A 23,664-nucleotide genomic window follows, 5' to 3' on the forward strand; every position below is an offset into this window, starting at 1 on the left:
GTATCCTCTATCCCCATATATCTGTTTTTATTTTCCAGGTTGCTTTCTATCTTTACCCTGTAATTAGATTACTTGTCCCCCCAGCCCTACTGTTCACTTTTGTGAGAGATGATATTTTCCTTCTCGTAAATCATCTCTTAGTTATTTTGTTTATAGCTTTTGATACATTTTGTAATTTTGAGTGGGATGGGGCTTTCAAGCGCTTTTCAACGAGACATATTGATGAATTTCTGTTGAAATCTTCTTCTGATCTTTGTTTGAATTAAGTTCTGTGACTTACTTTTTCCTCAAAGTGATACTAAGCTGCTAGAAGCTGTGAACTGTAAAAGGTACTTAACAAAGACTGAATATAACAGCTTCAAAACAGAATAAAATAACAAACACAGAATGTTTTTGGGCTCAAAGCCCTTCTTCAACTAACAATTGAAACATTAATACATTTCTTAAAAATCCAGAAAGACAGCAGAGATAAAATAAGCGTGTTCTTTCATTAAGTTTGTGGAGACATTTATGTCATTCCAGGGATTGAGGTGAATTTAAAGTCATCATTTTTGTTTTTGAAAGTATTATGATTGTATTTTTTACTTATCCTTAACCTTTTTTTCTCCCTTATATATGTACTTACTTAAGCCCTTGGCCTCCTCATAGAGCAAAGCCATCAACATGTCTTCAGTCAACTCTCTCCTGTGTTATTTGATTTTGTTGACTCAAGATGTTTCCCTATCTTCAGATTCCACCATAATAAGAACATCTATAGCTGTCTCTTACCATTTCCACCACCCCTTCCCCCCCCCCCCCCCCCCCTCAGTTCTTTTTCTTTGCTTAGATAAGTACATAATTTATATTTTGCAGATTGTGGGAAGATGGCTTTAAGGACAGATACTACCAGAATAAATTTGACGTAGGACCAGATGATATAAGTTTCAGACATAATGTGGTAAGTCATCATTATTGCATGATGTATGTTTGTAAAAGGCAAGTTGACAGAGTTGTACACTTTGTGACTGATGCATGTGTTATACCTGTCTTTTGTTTATCAAGACAAATCCTTATGAGATTTTCGTTTGTTATGCATAAGAGTGGACTTTTATTCAATAATAATTATTTTTATAAACTGTGAAAGCCTGTTAATTTGGTGGGGTCGCTTGACCTCCCATGGTGGGTGGGGAGATCACTTTTGTTTTGTCTTATAACCTATATTGATTTCCTTTTCCGGATTGCTTTCTGTCTATCTTGTAATGAGATTACTTTGTTTTATTAGACCTGTAAATTCTCAGTCAATTAACTGAAATCAGTCCATTTGTCAAATTCAAATATTTTAAAAAAGGAAAGAAAGAAAGAAATAAAAAAAAGAAAGAATTCACAAATCGTAATCGAATGACCGTAAAGTAATTAGGAGTGTTCCACAGCGCTACGCATAGCTCATGGGGACCGTTTATATTAACGATGTATATATTGCCAAGACAAAGGGACGCTTTTTATAAAAGGCGTGTCTGAACACTTCCCTGGGTATTTTCACACAGCCTTCGTTAAATTATTTTTTCACTTTCCAAACCTGTCGTGATCCCAACTGTAGCCAATTTTAACTGAGCCATCGAGCGATAAATTTCACTGTTTCATCTAAGCCAAAATTGACCACAATTACCTGGCGAGTCTCAAAAGTATGATAAAGTAAATTGCGAATGCCAGAAGTCTGTTATGTAGACACCTTCAAATCGAAAGTTAGGATAGATTGCTACAAGCACATTTCGATTGCCTCACGTTGTAAACAAACTGGTTGACCGTTTCTTCACTGATTATAAGGAACAATGGTAAGTAGCCTAATTAATTCCCGTGCAAATCAGGACGTTTTCTGCCATTGTTTTGCTCAAGCCCAAGCGAGCTTGCTGTTTTGTGGCGATTTACCTTCATTTCGATTCTTTGAATTTTTCCGCTACGCCTGCCGAAGTTTCTTCTTGATAATTCACTTCTACTTAATAATTCAGTGTATTGGCCTGAAGTCATATTTATTTAAGTTTTTTTTTCCTGTCATTTACTGATTGAAAATCAAGTTTGCTCATTGCTACATTATTCTAATGTTCTCACAATGGCTGAGCTGTTCGTGGATCGCAATTCAGACTTGTCGAGCATCGATAAAGATGTGAGGAATAAATTCAATTGGTCATGGCTAGAAGTTAAAGATGATAATGGTGATTATTTTTCTGACTATGTCAAAAAAATTCCACAGGCAGGAATATGACTTTGATGAAGTCATCTTTACCTATATGAATGACATGCTTTTTAGCATTCCTTCTACATCAAATTATGGCAGTCATACTTCCAGTAATAATAACACCCACTATTTTAATATATTGTATTTATCACTCTCCTCTCCAATGATGCCCTTATTTTTTTAAAAATAATTGAATCTTCAGTTTGTCGAAGAGTTTCAGTCAATTTTTATAGAGCTCATTTACAGGTCTATTTTATCCCTTGGATGAGGGGGAAACAGTCAGATGTATAGCATTAGTTTGGAAAATGATATTTTTTTCCTTGTAAATCATCTCTCTGTTATGCACTTTTATTGATTTTTTTTGTTTTGAATAAAGCATTGTGAAGTATTTGAGTGTATTCTTCTTAGTGGGATCCCCTGCTTTTGTCTGGCTGGGACTTTTAGGTGATCTCAAATTAAGTATTACTTTGTGCCTGAATATACATCTGTTGCCTATTTGTCTTACTTTATCTTGGGTGCTTTTATTATAAATCAATATCTTTGGACTATCAGATTTTTTCCTTTTTACTGGAGCTGAAGTGTTGCAAGCACTTTCAAACACTTAAGAGCAAATAAAATCTGATAAGAATAATACATTTCTGGTATCTAATTGTTTATTATTCAGGTCATTCACAGACAATCAATTTTAAAATGATGAACAATCTTTTAGATGTTATTGATTAATACTTATATTTTTTTGTATATTTATTTCAGGCCAATCATTACGTGAGAGGTTTGTGCTGGGTGTTGCGATACTATTATCAGGTAAAAGTTTGACAACGTTTGTGGCTGTCAATTGTTTTAGTTTTATTTATCATTATAGGTTAATATTATTTTGTTTTGATATTATTATTATTATTATTATTATTATTATTATTATTATTATTATTATTTTTATTATTATTATTATTATTATTATTATATTATTATTATTATTATTATATATTATTATTATTATTATTATTATTTTTAGTAGTAGTAGTAGTAGTAATACTAGTATTATTATTATTATTATTATTATTATATTATTATTATTATTATTATTATTATTATTAGTAGTAGTAGTAGTAGTAGTAATAGTAGTAGTAGTAGTAGTGTTTATTCATCAATATTCTTACTTTTCATAGTTACATAAGCCACTAAAATGTTGATTTTCTTCAATGTTTTAAATTTTTCTTTCTTTATTCATCTATTTAGATGAAACAAAATTTGTTGTACAAATCAAAATAATTTGGTTTTTGATATGATGTCACAGTTTACATTTTACAATCGTAATCTCATTTATTACTTTACATTATTGAGTAATACCTGTGTCCATCCATTTCATTGACTATAGGGCTGTGCATCCTGGAAATGGTACTTCCCTTACCATTATGCTCCATTCGCTTCTGATTTTATCAACATTGGTGATCTGCCTAATGATTTTGAAAAGAATACAGAGCCTGTAAGTATTCTTGACTACAGTTGTCGTTTTTGGTGGGGTTTTTTTTCATGTTTGTTTGACTGTTTAAAAAAAAATGTATTTGTTTTTTTTTTTCATTGTTTTTATTTGTAGTTTTTTTTTTTATGCATCCATTTTCATTCATGAAACTTGCATTATCCTATTTTTGTTAATTTAAAAGAAAGCAGGTTTTGACTCCCGGCAGTTCGTTATATCATAAACATCAGCCCTCTTATCACAAAGCAACATGTAAGCATGAAATCAAATCAGCTCAGCTCACCATACCGTTGTATATTTTTGAAACAGATTGGATGAATTAGGAAAAGATTCTTTTCTTCCATCCATCACTTTCTAGCGTGGACTTTAATTATGTCTAATTCTTGACCATCCTGTTTTTTTTTGTTTGTTTTTTTTTTCAGTTCAAGCCTCTAGAACAGCTCATGGGGGTGTTTCCAGCAGCTAGTAAAAAACATCTTCCTCTCACATGGCAGACACTCATGTATGATCCTGTAAGTTATTGAAACCTTGCCTTTATTCCATACACAAGGGCAATTTATACTCTTCATTATTCATTCATAACATGGGAAGTCATAATGTTTTTTTTCCCTTGATAAATTTCATTATCAGACGACCCAAAACTTTCCGGATTTTATCGGGGAGATTCCTGGTAGTTCGTTTCATTTCTGATTCCCATAATTTTCAGTTACTTTCCTGATTTTTTAAAATAGTATTATACTATTTCATTTCATAAAATCATCATTATCATCACCATCATCATCATTATCATAACTTTATTTAAATTTCAAGTTTGGTCAAAAAATTTCCTGAATTTTGTTTGGAAAATCGGGCTATGTTCAGAATAAATTTGTATTGTTTTTTTATTGGTAGGTACTAGGATATATTTTACAGTTCAGAAATTGTCATAAGATTGTTGATATTGTTTTTAAAATTTATAGAATAAATTTGGAATGATTCAATTAATAAATTGCAAGAATTTCTTCGAAGATTTCTTTTATAGATTAGAAATTGTCATGAGATTGATATTACTTTAATGTATTTTTTGGAAATAAAAAAAAAAAATAAAGCACCTCCATGGTACAATATTGCACAACTATAAAGTCTTGTCCTGTAATAGTAAAGTAGCAGATTCGTTCATCATCCACTGCTCAATGTGGTTTCGAGTAAACCATCTCATTGTAACTCATATGGTGCTGTTCTTTTGGTGTTCCAAATATTTATCTCTTACTTTTACAATGTTGTATGAAATGCAACAAAATTGTTGTGAGCCATATTTGGTGCACTCTATAGGATGATATCCCGCTGTGCTATATAGTATCTTTGAATTTGCTACACCATTGTCTTTTTGGTCTGCCCCTGAACATCCCATGTTGAAAGATCTTTGGTGTGGTGTGTCATGTTCATTTTAGTCAGGTCTTCAAAAACAACTTGATTTGTTGGTGTTTGACATACTGCAGTACTGATATCACTCCAATGCTTTCCCTTATTTCTTAGTTTGTTTTTATTTTAAAATTCTGTCCATTCTAGGACGTCACAGCTTTTCTCAAGCACCTCATTTCTGTTGCTGTAATTTTTATTTTGTGTCTGGTTGTGGATGTCCGTGTTTGGCATGGATTGCATAATGTTGGAATGAATATGCTCTCTATGAGGAAAATTTCTTCATGAGGCTGAGAAAATTTAGTTTATTATCAGTATTAAGAACTTGTTTTTTCAGTTTTGGAATGAATTTATTCACAGGAATCTCCTATCATTGACTTTTACCCCACGGATTTCAAAATTGACTTGAATGGGAAGAAATATGCTTGGCAAGGTAAATCTTATTGCTTTCATTAAAACAATAAAATTACTTACTTAGTTGTGAACAGATATGTAATCATGGAATGTAGTAAACTCGTCTTGTTATGTTTTATTTTCTTCATTATCTTACTTTAAAATGTAAAAAACATGAGGACAAATCAGACAATTAAAAGGCTTATTACGCTAGATCTACAGAGGAGAAGGGTTGTCAGGTTCATCTGTGCACACCTACAGACTTTATTACTGGATGATTGATGACTCAAAATATTCATCTCGATCTAAGTAATAAGCTTTTAAATGTTATGATTTGTACATGCCCAAACTCACCTCATGTTGTTCATGTTTTCAAGTAGAGTAGAGAAGGGTTCCCAGAGATGACTTTTGCTAGCACTTAAATATGTTAAACACGCGATTTGTATGTTTATACATTCAGTTTTGCCTTGTTTTAAGTTATGATAAATGCCTTTGAGTGTGTGGCAGTTGTATCAGCAGTGCCGATGCAACATTATATGAGAAAAAATTCAGAGGGGAAAGATTTCTTTATCTGCAAATTTTGCTGGTTCTCCATTAGTATAGGTGACAAAAATAATGTCAAGAGAAGAAAAAAAAAAAAAACTCTCAATGGTCGCTCTCAACAAATTACTTCATGTCTCTATTGGGGATGACAAAGTAAAAGCCAATACAAGTTATACGAAGTTCTTGTGAAGTCTATGCTGTGGTATTTGGGCTTTAACATGGAGTGAAGAGCAAAACATTGATGTTTCACTGGAAACAACTAAAGAAGCTCCTTAACATCCAGTACCCAACAAAAATTAGCTCTAAAGCACTCTGCAGCCTGTGTAATGAAAGACCTCTCTCTCTTCAATTTTAGAGGCCCGATGGTGACTTTTTGGCCATGTACTAAAAAGAGACATGGAAATAACCTTATTATGATGTTATTTAAAATATACATGGACAGATAAGTTTCATGGCAAAAACATTGAAATACTTCCTAGTCCACCGTTAATAATCAAGGCATCATAGACCATTAACAATAGAATTTTAAGATTCATTGTATTTCATGTTCAAGGGATGTTACGTGTTTCTAAGGACATAAATGATTGACTAAGTCATGGGTAATTAAATTCACGAATGACAAACTTTACAAAATAAAACTAGATGATCTGAACAGATTTTGTCTTATTTTCTCTCAGTAACTCCATCTTGACAGTTGAGGGATGCAGAAGGAAGCGGTTAAGCTTTCAAAGAGTAGAATGTGATTGAAACAAAGTATTGTGTCCCGGCAGCACAAAAACATTTGCATATTACATTGTGATATGAATCATATTGGTACTTCTAAAGAATTGTTCCAATTCACTGTATTTCATAATTTCAGTTTTGCTTGAATGCTGCAGCAAATAATAATCTTAAAATGCAACTTGATTTCAATATTTCATATCCTTTTAGGAGTTGTCAATGGTTGAAGTTCAGGTACCGATGTCACATGATCGCTAAAGTGTGTCACAACCAATTTTTAAATATCAATTACTCTACGTTATAAATAAAATTGGCAGACTTTTTCTTCTTACATGTAAATTTATGTCTCACTTAATGTGAATCACACAAATATCCCAGTTTAATTATTGGGTTTATTATTTAATACTTTGGCAAAGTGGGCTTACTCTGTGGTTGTTGTGACCAAAAATTCATCATGATATCTGAAAAAAATTGTTGTAACTACTTTTCTACTCTCTTTTTTCAAAATGCTATCTCATGCTATAAATAAATAAAAATAAAATTAAATTCCCTTTAGTAATTCCACTAGGGAAATTCGTCTCAGGGTTCTACTCTAAGAGAAGACTGGAAATACCCATGCGTCAGCCACAGTGCAGCGCCGCAAATTGAGCTAGGGCGAGGTGACTTGCTCAAGGCCACACAGTGCAGCGATGGGTGTTCGAACTCAGTACTTTTTGGGTAGAAAGCAAAGACTGTGCTGCTGAGCCACGCTGCACAATATCTAATGAAGGTGTTATGATTATAGCAAAAGCAACAAGTTAGTTGTGTTTTATAGTCTCTAAAATATATTTAAAACAGATGTGATGTTGTGTATCAATAAGCTGAGCCTGACCCATAATTTATGTATAACACTGGCGACTGAAGATATGCACATGAGGCATTGAAACAGTTGTATCAGCTGCATGTGAGTTCTGTTTTACTTTATATAACATATATATTCTGTAATATATATTAATACATATTTTCTCACCTTTTTCAGGAGTTGCCCTGCTTCCATTTGTGGAAGAGACCCGCCTACGTAAGGCACTTAAGAGTGTATACCCTGATCTCACTCCTCAGGAAAGTAAGTTTTTTATTCAATTGTCTATTATACTTTTTGGGGGGGGGGGGGGTTGCATTTCTCAGTATGAAACTTCGTGTCCATTCCTGTAACTCCAATTTTTATCATCTTCATATTGATGGACTAACCTTGTCAAACTAAGTACAGTCCAAGATTGTTATCTAAATCGGATCGCATGGCTTTAAGGGACTGTTTTATGCTTGAGTGCGAAATTTTGATCTGATTGGGAATTTTTGACGTGTTAGGGATACTTGATCAAATTTTTACAGTCTTCCACCTGCTCTGCTGATTTTAGTTTGGTTGGTGGTTATGAAGTTTAAATTTACAAAAGAAAAACCATGTTACATCAAGGAAGTGCCTCTCTTAGGTGGAAACTATTGTATTGTTCTCAACGCTTCGTGCTACCTTAAAAATGACGCAAAACTGTTAATGCTTATAATTTGGGGTGAGGTGGCAGAGTGGTTAAGCATAGCATGTGATCTGGGAGGTCTCAGGTTCGAGTCTTTTTTTTCCTTGAGTAAGAGATAAATAAAAATAAAATAAATTTGCTCACTTGGGCAACATGGCTGATTCCTGTTGACATCAAATGCTTTTGTGATGGATTGTCCATATCCCCTCATGGATTACCTAAGTATGGCATCTAATGATGCTGCTAAAAAAGGGCATTCATTTTTTTTTTTTATGCCAGTAATAAAATCACTCCTAAAAAGATTAAGGTCAAGTTGTGAATTTATTTCGTCTCTCACTTTTGTTTCAGAGAAGAGAAATTGCAGAGGCACAGATGTACTCTTTGTTGGTTCCAAGCATCCTGTTTATGAATTTTTAGAAGGATTGTACGAGGGACAAGGCCAGGATACTGTAAATACCTTAATGTTTTCAAACGTTTCTATATTCCTCGTCCTATGTTGACTGTATAAAGGTCAGTATGGGCATTTGTTATTTTCATCTAAAACCCAAGTACAAACACACCACCAGCTGTCCAAATATTGAAGATAGCCAAACATTGTGATGATATGAGTTGTTATTACATCCACTTTTTTTCAATCATCAACACAATAAACAAAAGTTATTCATTTTATGGAAAGCTAACACTACTGAATGACTAATAATAACGTTAATGACACTCATGTTCCCATTAATGGGCATTCAAACAAATTAGCTCAATTAAAATTCATGTTGAACTTGAGAGGATTCGTGTTTTAAAAAAAAATATAGATCATTGGAAATGGGTTTGTTCTCTCTTGATACATATTTCTTTTCTTAAATTTTTTAAAGTTTTTTTTTTAAAGTAAGAAATATAGATTATGTATGATCATGTATGCATTATTCTGGTTTTGATTTTCTTAATTGTTTAATTATTAATGCACCTCAGCCTGTCCCTGTGGACCCCAAGCTTACTAAGGGAATGGGTGGAAATGTCTGGTGTACCAGCAACAATTTTGAAAAAGGAGGGTAAGATCTTTCACTTCAAAAGTCATTTCATAGTCTTGTCATTCAAATGGAGCAAGATTAGGAGTGTCCTCTTTTTAAAAAATTACATTTCCAGAAGCAAATGTACTGGCAATGAGAAATTGTTATGAGGTGGTACAAATAGATGCAGTTTCCCCACTCTCTAGAAGTTGGCTAGATAATCAATGATAGTTTATCATCTCATTTGCTCTAATAGTGCAGTAGAAATGGGGCTTAAAAGCAATCGTTCAAAATTTTCCTCCTTTTTAACTTTTTGTCACCATCAGCACTGAAATAGTAGGTGTCTTCATGAACACGTCCTAAAGGTTTGCGAGTGAGTGTTTACTTGCTAAACATAACAAATTTGATAAATCCATAGCCATGAAAAATTCATTTATTCCACCCCTCAAAGTAAGATTCTTAGATTATTTTTCGTAACCAATATGTATATTTGTAAAAGGCTTCATATATTATCATCATTATTATGATAATAATAATAATAATAATAATAATAATAATAATAAGAATTATTATTATTATTATTATTATTATTATTATTATTATTATTATTATCACAAGTTATGAAAAACAAGAAAGAAATATCGCCTTCTGAGGTGGTCGCTATGTAGATATGAAACAAAGAAAAACTCATCTGTCAACAGCCGCAGTCGTTATGGACAGGTGGTTGTTGTGTAGAAATTGTTGCCAAGGCAGGTTTGACTGTAAATTGAGACTTTGATCCTGGCTCAGTGCAATCCCTGTTCTGCTTTATGAAAATACTTTTTCAACTTTTGATCTGTTTATCCAGTTGTTTATGGGTAGCTGGGTATTTTTTAGATTTTTTAAATGTATATAGGATATATGGAATAGAATTGGTCACCTTTCCCTGTCATTATTAACATAGGATATTCTTTCACTAACAGGACAATTCTTAGTGTCAAACATGGTACTTTAGAATACTAAAAATCTGTTGCCTTTCATAAATTTTCCACAGTATTGTTCCTGCCCCTGTGCCTGGTGTTGAGGACATTCATGACAACAGATGCATCACGTAAGTCATGATCCTTGTACCTCTTGTCATAATTTTTTGTCAACTTTAAGTTTGTGCGATTCTATTTATTCCATTTATTAAAATGATATGCTAAATTTATAAAATACCTAAGTAATAGTATTTATGAATTAATGGATTGCTTCTGCAATTGATCTTTTTTTTTTTCTATCAGGGTTGCTTTTGAGGATCCACGCTATGAGCCAAACTTCATCTTTAAAGCAATGCTTCTTCCAGGTGCAATGTGAGTAATTTTTTGTATCTGTCGTGGTTTCTTTCCTCATTAATTATGAGTGATTGCATTTTTTATTATGAGTTTAAGTTTTGTTTTATTAAAAGATAAGGAGGTCATATGCTGTTTAACGTAACATTACATGTTTTAGATTGGTTTATGTTCTTTAGATATTGCTGTTGTAATTATTAATTTATTCTCATTTTCCATTTTTCTCTATAAATTGTTTAAAAATCAGATTTACACTATATTATGGATCACATATAGGTATAGATATATCACTCTTCACTCTAAGTATATGTTACGGCAGTATTTTCACTAAGTCAGTGCTGTAAGTTTGGGTGATGACAATGATTATTTCAATCTATTAGTAAATATTAAAAATTGAGCGACTTCTAAGGGAGTTGGTTCTGAATCTTTCTCCAGGAATTTTATTCCTTTTTTTTTTTCTATATTTATGTTCAGAATGCCTGCACCTACTCTAAAACCTGATAACTTCCATGGCAAGAATCCAGGCAGGCAATGGCGTCCACAGCTTGGATTCAAGCCTCATAGTGGATACAGAGACAACAAAAATGTAGCCCCTAGTTTACGCATGATGAGGTATGTGAAAAAAACCCCCAACAAAACATTTGAAAAAATTCACGTCATTGTGTTTTTTATGTTTGTGCCTTGGATTCTATAATGCATAAAACATAATCTATTTTTGATAGTCTCAGAATACCTTCTGCACCAGACAGAAATGCAAGTTTGGATGATTAACTTGACAAAATGTGTTAAATAAACACGATTTTTGATTTGAAGAAAATATATTTACTCAATTAGATTATTATCATCATGGCATATCTCTCCTGGACGTGGCCTCTGCAACTGCCAACTGAAACAAGCTTATGTCCTGTGACATCCTTCCACATTCAGTCACAAGCATATTCATCCATTCGCTGATGTCTTGTGACGGTCTTATCCTTGGTCTCCCTCTCCTTCTTATACCCTCTAAAAAAATTTTTCAAGGGTTTCATGTCTCTTGATATGTCCAAAAAAAGCAAGTTTTAGTTTCTTGATGAGATACGGCTCCTTAATGCCCAAGGGGCTCTTTTATATTTTGGTTAGTTTCTTTTGCTGTCCAGGGAATGCGGAGAATTTTCTGGTATCATTTCATTTCAATGCATTGACTTTATTCTCATCATTTTTTTTTGTGATTGTCCATGATTCACATCCACATAATGCTGTTGGAAATATGCATGTTCTTAATATTTTCACTTTCAGTTGGACGCTTTCACTTTTCCATAGTGTCATAATTTTTGTTGATTTTATTTGGGCAAGTGCTATCCTCCTTTGGATATCTGAGGTCGATTTTTCATTTGCCTCTATTCTTGCCCCAAGATATACAAAAATTGTTGACATTCTCCAGTTTTTTTTCCATTAACCACAATTTCAGCTTTTGGACTTTTATAAATGTCCATTACTTTGGTCTTTTTAGCCATTGGATGACTAAACTTAATTAATATGAGACTTACAAATATCTTCTACCACTCTTGAATTTCAGAATAGAATAATATATGAAGACATATGGTTTCTGTTTTTCTTCAGTTTTATGCGATTTTCATTAATCATCCAGAAAAGTTTTATGTTCGGCTGAATTGATTTTGGGGTTACCTTTCTTTTTCCCTTTTGGATGCTTGGAGTTGCAAACTCTTTGATCCATATTCGAGTTTACTATCTATCATCTTCTTTTATCATTGGAAATCAGATCCTAATGTATCTTGTGTTGTGAAATTTACAAACCAAAACCAAACTATAGATCCACCCAAAAGAGCCAAAAACATGCATGCTCTTTGTTAATGTTTATAAAAGCAGCGGTTGTCATTCCTTTCTTAAACTTTTTGAGGGACGCTATTTTCAGTGTTCACATTTCAGAATCTTGGAGATGCCTGACAATTTCGTCTTAAAAATTGCATGTTTTATTATACAATTTATTCCATTTCTGAAGATTGTTTGCTTATATATAGAAGTATTTTAAATCTATTCATTAAAACCTTTCCAGTAATGCCCTTGGAATGAATACGCGACCTGGTCTCATGGGAGCTGCACCAAGCCTGGGAGGTGGAGGAGGAAGTGGTGGTAGCAGTAGTCTTGGTCTTATGGGAGCAGCACCAAACAGAGGCTTAGGAGCTCCAAATAGAGGCCTAGCATCACTAAACAGAGGTGGAGATGGTCTAATGGGAGCTGCACCAGGCCTGGGGGGTTTCTTAAGCAACTTTCTCCAGCAGCAGCAGCAGCAACAGCAACAGCAGGGTCGTAACGGTGAGTTGGGTCATATGTAATTAACCATCCTGATGCCAGATTGGCACTTGTGGGTCATTGATATACCTTTTATACTGCCAGTCTTGTGTGAGAAAAAGAACATGAGCTTTTATGCAGCACAATATCCACTTTCCATCTCTTGATATGTATGTAGTACTGTCCTTATCTGTCTAGCCTTAATATCATCCCTGATAATTCAGATACCTTTCCTGTTTTGATGTATTCCTGTCTACTACAGGTAGTGGTTAATACATTCCTCGTCCTTCTCTTTTATTAAGCGAGAATACTTTCGTAATATTTAATTTGCTCTTATAGTGGGAAGTTAAGCAGTCAGCCTTGATCAATACTGAACCAATGATTCCGTCTCCAATCAGTTTTTAAGTTTTTATTTGCCTTTTTCTTTAATTCCAATTCCAATCCAATGATACACTTTGGTATGATGCACTCTCTGGCCTTGTGTCTATAGTAAGGATATGGTCTTCATACAAATTTCAGTTCAGCAAATTTCTCTTTGGCCTATATTTATAAGAAAAGATTTCCATGGAAATAGGTCTCATCTCAACAAGATACCCCTCTTCCCCCCCCCCCCCCCCCAATTTGTCAAAGTGATGTCCCTTTGCCCTTTTGCATTATTTTCTCTAGAACGAAGAGTTTTGCAAAGTGCAGATAAAATCCACTCTTCTAATATCTTCCTTTTACTAATGTTACATTTACTTTTTAAAATTAGTTCTAATGATCAGCCCATCCCGTTTCTTGGTCTTCAAAAATTATAATTCAAGTTGTCTGATCTCAGCTTTTTGTTTCTCATATCAAGTCACCCTTCCCTGTCTTCTGCCATTATGTTGTGTTTATATAGCCCTACAGTTCATGTGATCAAATGAAAGATTGGTCTGTCAATGATCAAAGAAATTTGAATAACAACAAATTTGTAATCTACGGAGCTTAATTTACAAGATTCAGTTCACATAACTCTTACCTCTCCAAATGAACTACTAGAGTTAGTCAATGATCTCCCTTTGACTTAAACTCTGGGTTCTTTGTTAATTATTACCATCGTTATAGTTTCTATCCCGTCTTAAACTTGATTTTCCGTCTTTTGTTGTTTATTTTCATTTTCTGTTTTTTTTGTTATTTGCTTGGCTTGCCCCTCGCCAACCCCCCCCCCTTCTCTTTCTCTCTCTTCCTCTCTCTTCCTCTCTCTCTCTCTCTCTCTCTCTCTCTCTCTCTCTCTCTCTCTCTCTCTCTCTCTCTCTCTCTCTCTCTCTCTCTCTCTCTGTGTGTGTGTGTGTGTCTCTCTCTGTCTCTCTCTTAATTCATTTAAGTTTGCTTTTGTCTGATTTGTGTGTGTTTGTATGTAAGGGGCGGGGGTGGGGGGGGGGGGGGGTCCTTTTTATGGTAGTTATGCTTGCTCTCAAACCAACACAAAATATTGTCCATTGCAACAATGTGAAAATAAGCCCATAATTTTATTGTTCATCAGACCAGCAAATAATTGTTCGTAAGTTACAATATGGGAGATGGTATCTAATATAAGTAGTGTAATACACATTATTTAATGGACACTATCATTCTTTTCATTCCCATAGGTTATATTTATATTCTTTTTTTTTAATCTTTTCACTTTTTATTTTAATTTTTTTTTTCATTGATCTCCTCAGTTGTTTTCAGATAACAATAGATAAATATGTATCATGAGACATTTACTATGCAAAAACATTATTTGCGAATTCTTGCCAGCTGTATGATCCACTGTTATGTTGTAACCATAGCATGGTGGATGTTGCTGATAAGATCTCCTATATCCCCCTAAATTTTTATCCCTATATTTGGTTTACTATCCTTGTCTTGTGATGATGACTAGGTTTTGCCTAGGCCCTGATTTTGATCTTTCACTATTAGAGATTTCGTTTGATGGAAACGTTTGAGTTCTCCTTTTTTGAGCACATGGTTCTCTCTACAAGGGCATCCTTTTTTATAAGTGTGGCTATGTGGTCTTGTGCTATGACATTCCTTCGTAGATGAGACCTTGGAAAAAGCTCTTTACTCACATTGTCTCAATAACATAAGAAAATAATAAAATGAGTACCAGGCAGTGCAGCATTGTCTCTGTCCTAAAATAATTTGTAATAACACCTAATAGGCAACACGTCTCGTCTACATGTTAAGTGTTGCTTTTGGCTAGGGACTCCTTTGTAAAGTGCTTTGAGCATGTTTAGTGGATATTGCTCTGTATAAAATCTCAAATTGTTTTGGGTTTGATTTTTATTTTTATTTTTTGTTTTTTTTTTTGTTTTAGTTTTTTTAAAAAGTGACATAGCCTTACTAGCTTACGATCTCTTTTATCGACTTGAATCACCTGACCTCTCCATGTGGCTATATTTATTTGTCCTTGTTTTGTAATCAGATCATCGAGTTTCCCTTGGGCTCTGCTTGTAGTCTTTTGCCGGGAGGGGGGGTTTCAATCATTTTGCAAAAGTTCCCCGCCCCCTTGAAAATAAATTTCCCTTTATAGACTGCATCTATGAGGTTTCATAATATGTATTGTTATTTTGTAACCATTATAGTGTATCTGGTTCTTGTGGCAAAATCAGTCAGGGAGAATCAAGGCGAAGGAATCAAGATTCAACAAGCTACAAAAACAAATGCAACTATATCTACTTCTTGGGTACTTATAACCTTGATCTAAATCTTTTGATTATTCTATTATCTTCCTTATGTAGCAATGACTATCCCGCACAAATCTTTGGGCCTCTTTTTCGCTCACGAAGTGCCCAAATTCGCGACAAAATATGGGACGAAGCCGTTCCGTAATGCTATTTAAAAAAATTAATTACGAAGTTGTTTATCGATGAATATGACTGAAAGTTGGCACACAGTTAGAAAAGAGGTCATTTTAGATTAGGTCAAGCGACAAAACTCGTACGATTACCAGAAGACCGTTAAAAATAGATTTTTATTCTTTGGAGTACAATATTTCTAAAACTACAAAGAGGAGAGATTTTGTCGCTCATAAGGTTATACATGCACATTTCTTCTATTTATATTTCAAATTTCATTGGATTATGATAAGTACTTTTCCCGTATTCTCACAAAACATCAACCCAATTTGCATTTCAATGAGTGAAAATATGGAGACGGCCATTTTGCTCCACCATCGCGCGACACGAAAATGACGTGAGCGAGGCAAGGCTGCCAGGTGGCCAGACTTTAACCTGACCAAATTCGACTTCAAAAGTGGCTAAATAGAAAATCATATGGCTTTCACTATTAAGACTGGCCCACTTAAAATGAACTAAATTTTAACAAACAGAAAATTGAATAGACTAGGATAAATGTCAATGAGACAGAAATAGATGAATTAAATTTAATAAAAGAAGCAAAATTATATATTAGGCCACACACGTGGCCATCTGGCAACTTGTTCGCGGTGACTGACGACACAAATCCTCGCGCGCTTTTTTTAAAATTAAGGCATTGTTTCATTGTTATGTCATAGGAGTAGATTAACACTCTCTCTCTCTCTCTCTCTCTCTCTCTCTCTTTCTCTCTCTCTCTCTTTCTCTCTCTCTCCTCTTTTCTCTCTCTCTCTCTCTCTCTCTCTCTTATATATATATATATATATATATAAAATAAATACTAGAAATAACATAAGCCATGGTCTCACGGGACTGATTGATAATAATTTAGCAGGCATTTTTCATTTGATTTGTATGTGTTGTAGACACAAAATTACACTTCGGAAAAGTTCCAAATGATCAATATTATGTATATTTTTAAACAAAATTATAGTTGACCCTAGCCATACAGCTCTAAAACTATACAAGTTAGAACTTTTCTGATGTCTTCATCATATTTTCTGATAAATTTGCCATAAAATTGCCAAGTTTTAATATCTTATTTCACGTATTAAGCGAGATACAGCCACAAACCAGAATAAAACGCAGAAAAAGTGTCCCATATTTTCTGTATTTTTTTCTCTTTGTGAGTCATCCAAATAAATGACACATTTGAAACTGCATAACTTTGTTATATATTAATGGATTTCCAAAATTCAAAAAGATTTTTACTCAGTGGAGATAGGGCTTTGATTTAAGAGGAGTATTTCCTACAAAAATAGAAAACAAAAATTTTCATAGTCATTGCTACCTTATGGCTGGTGCTGAAACGTCTTTGAAGTGCTGTAATCCTTTAAAACAAAAAAAACAAAAACAAAACAATGCACTGGTTTTGTCTATCCGTGTCCAAAATAACTGATTTTTAAAGAATCTTATAAAATGGAATCAGCATTGAAAAAAATGTTAAGGGAAGAGTATGATATTGACTGGGGGTGGGGGGTGTCACCAAATGCTCAGTTGGTAGAGCACTCGCTACACATGCAAAGGGGCTAAGATCAATCCCGGTTGAAGTTGAGATTAATGTCTGAACCCCCCGCCTGTCCACCCAGAAGTTATTGGATAGCTGGGTGTTAGTTTTGTCGGAAAAAACTGCGATATTCTAGCATCCTCTCCTAAGGGTAGTAAGCAATTGCTATCGTCTGCTTCGCGTTATAGAAACTAGAATAAACTCTGGCTCAATGGACCTATTGTTTAAGAGGGACTTCTTTTTTGTTTATGATATTAACCATTGACAGTGTAAATCAAGTTTGATTAATTTTTAGCAGTGTTTTGTGGTGGAGACAGAGAAAGAGAGAGAGAGAGAGAGAGAGAGAGAGAGAGAGAGAGAGAGAGAGAGAGAGAGAGAGAGAGAGAGAGATGGATGAAACAATTGAATAAGAGAGCTTGAGAAGATAAGTGGGGGGGGGGGGGGGGGGGCGGGGGGGCGGAAGAGAAAAAAAAAGGGGGGGGGGGGACAAATTCTTTTGGCCTCCAATACTGTCTTATAGGAGCAAATTAGTCCACACGCCTCCACTTCAGGGGAAGCTTGAAGAGCAACTTCATGTCAGGCAAGCCTCAAAGAGTCTTTATTAGCGGTGGTCCTAGCAGTCCTTTCGCACGTCTTCGGTTTTGGGGATTTTTCGGGGTTTTTTTCTTCTCTCCTCTTTGATTAAAGAAATTCATTTCTATATCCTCATTCTTGTACATAAAAATAAAATAAAAACGAAATGGTTATAACATTGGAAGAAAACATAATATCTCTCTCTCTCTCTCTCTCTCTCTCTCTCTCTCTCTCTCTCTCTCTCTATCTCTCTCTCTCTCTCTCTCTTTCTCTCTTTCTCTCTCTCTCTCTCTCTCTCTCTTTAACTCACTGAAATTTTCAGATTTCTCATTTTACACCCCCCCCTCTCCCCCCCCCCCACTCATCTATATTCTGTGCCATCATTCTCAGTAATTCCAGTTGTGTTTGTGTGTGTGTGTGTGTTTATGTGTGTGTGTGTGTGTGTGTATGTGTGTGTGTGATGTCAATCGCAGGATGTTGTCATTTTAGGTCGTTGTTGACAGTGACAGGTAATCTGCCGTAACTCGCGAAGTCCCAGGTTAGAGTTTCTTGCCAAGATGAGGGTTATTTAAATCGATCGATATTTGAAGGACGAGTTTTCTGGCCAAATTTTAACATATGTTTTTTTTTTCCAGATTACGGTAGTAATGTTGTTGTAGGTCTCCCTCTGGATCTTTTACTTTGTTCGCCGAAGGAGAACATCATAGCTTTATTTGCAGGCTTTTGTTACCTGAATGGAGAGAAAGAGAAGTTTCTTTATATTTTCTGCATCATGTTTTATTTGACATTTTCGTTGCCAAAAACTCATCTTAATTGTTTTCTATGGGATGTGCCTAGTTTGTTTTCCTCTGTTTCTGTCATCGCCCAGGTGCCGCAATTGTATAAAAGGATAGATTAGACTAGTGAGTTGTATAATTGAATTCTAGTTTTCTTGTTTGATTTTATCTGCTCTTTTACACATGTTTGTGCATTTTAATGCGAGGTAAAAATATCAAATTTAATAGATTCATAGCCATGAGCGTACACCCTTAAAGTTAGATTCTTAGATATTTCGTAACCAATAAGTTGTAAAAGGCTTTATTTTGGATTGAACTCAAGTTATCCATTGTGATCAGTTTGGAAAATATTTGCTTCATTATCAAAACATATGGCTTGGAAGTCACACTTTACGTTGGATTTGTATCCGTACGCAGCAAAAGATCATTTCAGATTTCTAATCATTTCAACTTCTTATGTAACCCAATAAAATCAGCGGAAATGTATAATCGTGGATTGATTTTTTTGTTTGTTTTAAATTTAAGGGGTTCAAAACATAATTTTTTTTTTTCTTCTAAGAAATGATGTTTTCCGAGATTAGGGCTTGACTAATGTGCTATGATAAATCTTCTTTGACACTCCTCCCCACCCCCACCTCCCAGCTATGATTCTGTCTGTCTGTCCATCCTTCCATTGGTCCGACCGTCTGTCTGTCTGTTGGTCCGACCGTATGTACATCCCTCCGTCCATCGATCCATTCATCCAACCATCTCGGCTATCTATCTATCTTTCTGTCTTATAAGCATATGTCCTGGTCACAAAACGGAAGGTAATAAATCGTCAATAGTATTCATCACAGGGAACTTATATCGATATCGAATTTATGGTGATAGCGACAATTAATTTTTTTTTTTTGATGATAAAGTCACCGCGGTGTTTATTGAGCCGTTGCGTTAAAAGAAATAATATCCTTTTTCCCAAATACATCGATACTTTGTTGAATATTTAATAATAATTATCATTGACTGGCATTTTGAGATTTTACCAACTCCCTCACGAAATATCTCCTTGTAAAACGTAGAGTGGCAGGGTACATTATCTCCAATCAAACGAGAAATTTTCATTTGATTTGATATTGAAACAGACCAGTTTGTTTGATTTCAGCTTCTGTATTTTATATCTTGCGACGTGCGATCCAGTATGCGTTTCTTGTTGCGTGTTTACTACAAGGTGATCGACGCAGTAGCAGCAATGTAAATGTGTATTTTTTTTTTACGTGCCACGATAAGGGTTGAAGAAGAAACCAATGTGGGATAATGGTGGCCGCTAGAGTGTTTGCTGGGAGGACTTGAGACGGGTCATTTCAGTCTTCATGTTCTCCCATCGACGGTGCACCTGGGCTGGTTTCAACCCAAAGAGAGAGTGGATGGTTTACTCGGGATTTCATCAAATTACATATTGTTGCTTCGAGATGCTCGACTTGCAATGACAAATGACTTTTTTTTTCTTCACTGTGGCTAGACATTGCTTATGTATGCAAGGTCGAGGTCGATTTAAATGATCCCCAAATTTGTCATTAACCTTTAAACTTGTGATTTCAAAGAAGCATGATTTTTTATGAACTATGGAGATTGTTTAATCGATCGTCATACGAGTATTATAAAGTAAAGTTTGAAATCGACGTGCACTTATTTGCAGGTCTGATAACTCAATTTATTATGGGCTCGTTGCTGTAATGGAAATCTCAAATATTGACGCAAAATATTGTCCATTACAGTAATGTTTAACTATGCCCATAATTGCTTTCGGATGTCAAACCTGCATATATTTGCACGTCGGTTGAAATATTTAGAAATTCCTTGGCCGTTAAAGCACTGCCGCACACTGACAAAGCGTTTTTTTTTTTTTTTTTTTTTTTTTTTAAACAAAAAAAAAAAAAAAAAACAAACAAAAAAAAAACCCAGATATAAAAAAAAAACTTTAACCAGAAAATGTTGATCTCATATTATTATATGGTTATATTAAGATGGACATTTGCACGTCAATACGTCTTAGTCTTAAGCTTTCTGAAAAGGATTTTCAAGTTTAGGACTTTTTTTTATGTGACAAATTCGGAATTATCTTTGTCATGATTAATGAAGAAAAAGTTTTCGGGTCAAAATGAAACATAAAAATATGTGTTTTCTCAGAGTACCACAGAGCAGTCGTCGTTTTACTTGAGTATCTGCGGGTTGTGTAGTATGTCTGTGTACCGATCTGTTTGTGGTCCCTTTCTTCTTGATGATTGGTGATTGGATATTGTGTGTTGCCTCAAACTTTAATTATTTTTTATCTTAGTTAATCATTTATTATTATTATTATTATTATTATTATTATTATTATTATTATTATTATTATTATTATTATTATTATTATTATTATTATTATTATTATTATTATTATTATTATTATTATTATTATTATATTATTATTATTTATTATTATTATTATTATTATTATTATTATTATTATTATTATTATTATTATTATTATTATTATTATTATTATTATTATTATTATTATGATTATTATTATTATTATTATTAATTATTATTATTATTATTATTTTTTTTTTAATTGTAAAATTTCGTGTGTGGATTGTACTTTAAGAAATCATATCCTACCATGATGTCGTCCAATATATCTCGTTGCCGTATTTATAAAGAAGAAATTTTGAACTTTTTATTTTGCTTGTTTCTATTTTAACTAATTAATTATTAGTTATTTTAACTTAACTTACGGGAAGACAAACCAAAGGAGTAATGATGATGATGATGAAAGTGGTGGTGGTGATTTAAAAATGCATTTTATGCTAATCAAATTTATTAGACGGGATTTTATGAGCGCTTACCACTGATAGATTGCCGTCTTTTCTGTTATTAAAGACAAAAACATTTTTTTAGTCCCATTACTTTACTTTGTTACTTTACTAAACTGTTTGACGAAGACATCATTGTCAAACTTTTTTTTTTCTTCTTTTCAGTACGATATGATATTTGCATATATGAAGAATCCACCATTATTATTATATAAGAACGCCTCGATTTGGGCCCGAGAATATATTTCAGGGCTTTGAAACAATGTTATATTATTTAAATTTATTGGATTCCTTTCCATGTAAGTTCCTAGATTGAACAGACTCATATTACCGACTCAACAATTTTTATTATTATTATCATTTATTATTATTATTATTATTATTATTATTATTATTATATTATTATTATTATTATTATTATTATTATTATTATTATTATTATTATTATTATTATTATTATTATTATTTATTTTAATGATCTGGTGTGGGAGTACGTTTGTCACGTGCCGTGTTTGCTGAAGTCCCCGAGGAGAGGGAGGATGAGTAGCCAAGACGTGAGATAATCCTGGGCGTGTCAACCTCATTACCCATCGAGAACGGGGAATAAACCAACAGTTTGAGAAGGGCCTGTAGCCAATACTACTACTCTCATTGCCTCCTCCCCCCCCCCCTTCCTTTCACACACACACACTCCCCAAACAACCCCCAAAATCCGGAAATGTCTTTAGCATGTGTCTTCAACAAAACAATTTAACAGCATGGAAAAAAAAAAAGAACGAATTACTTAACACGGAACGTTTCGAGCTCAAAACCCTTCTTTAGTCATCAACAAGTGGGGTAAGGCCTTTTGACCTCCCATGAAGGGCAGGAAGGTCAATATTGCGGTGTCTTCTATTCCCCAATATCTGCTTTCATTATCTATGTTGTCCTCTGTCTGTCTTGGAATGAGATTACTTGGTTTTGTTCAGAATCTGGCCGGAGTCCTTGGAAAAAGTAAAATGTACAGTTTTAGTTTTGGGACATGATCCTTTTTCACCTTGAAAATCATCCCTGTTTTGTTATAAGTTTTTTGTTTGTTTGTTGTTTTTTTTTTGGGGGGGGGGGGGGGGGGGGGGGGGTTGTTTTTGTTTTAAATATAATATTTTGATAGTGAGTGAGTGTATTTTTCCTAGTGGGATGAAGCTTTTTATGTGATCTCACAATAAACACATTGGTTGATTGCTCTTGGAATCTTCTTTTCCCTTTTTGAACCAGTCCCCTTTGTCTTACCTTTCCTATGTTCAGTTTTTACTATCTCACCGTCTTCTTCCATTTTTTACTGACACTTAAATGACCTACAAGTGTCGGAAGCGTCCAAAAACCCATCAAAGAAGCAAGCAATAGTCACAACATAGACGATTATAATTATGATAATGCATATCGTAATGATAATAATAATAATAGTAATAAAAAATAACGATGATGATAATAATAATAATAATAATAATAATAATAATAATAATAATAATAATAATCATAATCATAATAATAATAATAATAATAATAATAATAATAATAATAATAATAATAATAATAATAATAATAATAATAATAATAATAATAATAATAATAATAATAATAATAATAATATAATAATATTAATAATATCAATAATAATAATATTAATAATAATAATAATGATGATGATGATGATGACGACGACGATATTGATGATGGTGATGATGATGATGATAACCATGATGATGATGATGATGATGATGATGATGACGATGATACCTTCCTGTCAGTGAAACGACTGTTTGTCACAGTCACAATAATATAATTTATCTAGATACTAAAAATAAATGTTTAATTCTCAAGCTCCATCCCCTTAATTCTCGAGAGGATATGCAATACTGTCACAGCATTAAAGACAGAACTAACGATAAATGGTTAACTTAACAGTCGTCAAAGGTATGAAAATGAAACATTTTGACACCTTTGATGTGGACGGGTCTAATATTTGATTAAGAGTAAAGTAGAGCAAATACAAGACACTTCTTGTGCTCGATGATTGCAGGGAGTAGCGCACAATCTGCATTAATTACGCCTTTTTCATTTTTATCTTGTTCGTATATTAGATCTAGGCCTTTTTGTTTTATAATGTTCTTTTTGTGCATTACCATCATTACCTACAATACATATGATCGCATATAAATTACGGATTGAGCATGAACTATTACGTTTCCAGAGAGAGAAAAA

At 33.7% G+C, this 23,664-nt stretch overlaps 1 protein-coding gene across 2 annotated transcripts in view; it reads left to right on the forward strand.

Moving 5' to 3' along the window:
* Window positions 1-23,664, forward strand: part of LOC144981000 (5'-3' exoribonuclease 2-like) — a 69,492-nt gene that overhangs the window by 20,040 nt on the left and 25,788 nt on the right. For both annotated transcript variants that reach the window (XM_078929058.1, XM_078929049.1), the window contains 12 exons: window positions 853-937; window positions 2,966-3,016; window positions 3,588-3,695; window positions 4,112-4,201; window positions 5,448-5,520; window positions 7,762-7,845; window positions 8,600-8,700; window positions 9,215-9,294; window positions 10,286-10,342; window positions 10,515-10,583; window positions 11,037-11,174; window positions 12,616-12,875. In XM_078929058.1, the coding sequence (XP_078785184.1) occupies window positions 853-937; window positions 2,966-3,016; window positions 3,588-3,695; window positions 4,112-4,201; window positions 5,448-5,520; window positions 7,762-7,845; window positions 8,600-8,700; window positions 9,215-9,294; window positions 10,286-10,342; window positions 10,515-10,583; window positions 11,037-11,174; window positions 12,616-12,875 (1,196 nt within the window). The remainder of the gene's footprint in view (window positions 1-852; window positions 938-2,965; window positions 3,017-3,587; window positions 3,696-4,111; window positions 4,202-5,447; window positions 5,521-7,761; window positions 7,846-8,599; window positions 8,701-9,214; window positions 9,295-10,285; window positions 10,343-10,514; window positions 10,584-11,036; window positions 11,175-12,615; window positions 12,876-23,664) is intronic.

The sequence above is a fragment of the Berghia stephanieae genome, chromosome 1 (assembly GCF_034508935.2).
Source record: "Berghia stephanieae isolate SIO BIC M18660-M18661 chromosome 1, UCSD_Bste_1.3, whole genome shotgun sequence".
Lineage (NCBI taxonomy): Eukaryota > Metazoa > Mollusca > Gastropoda > Nudibranchia > Aeolidiidae > Berghia > Berghia stephanieae.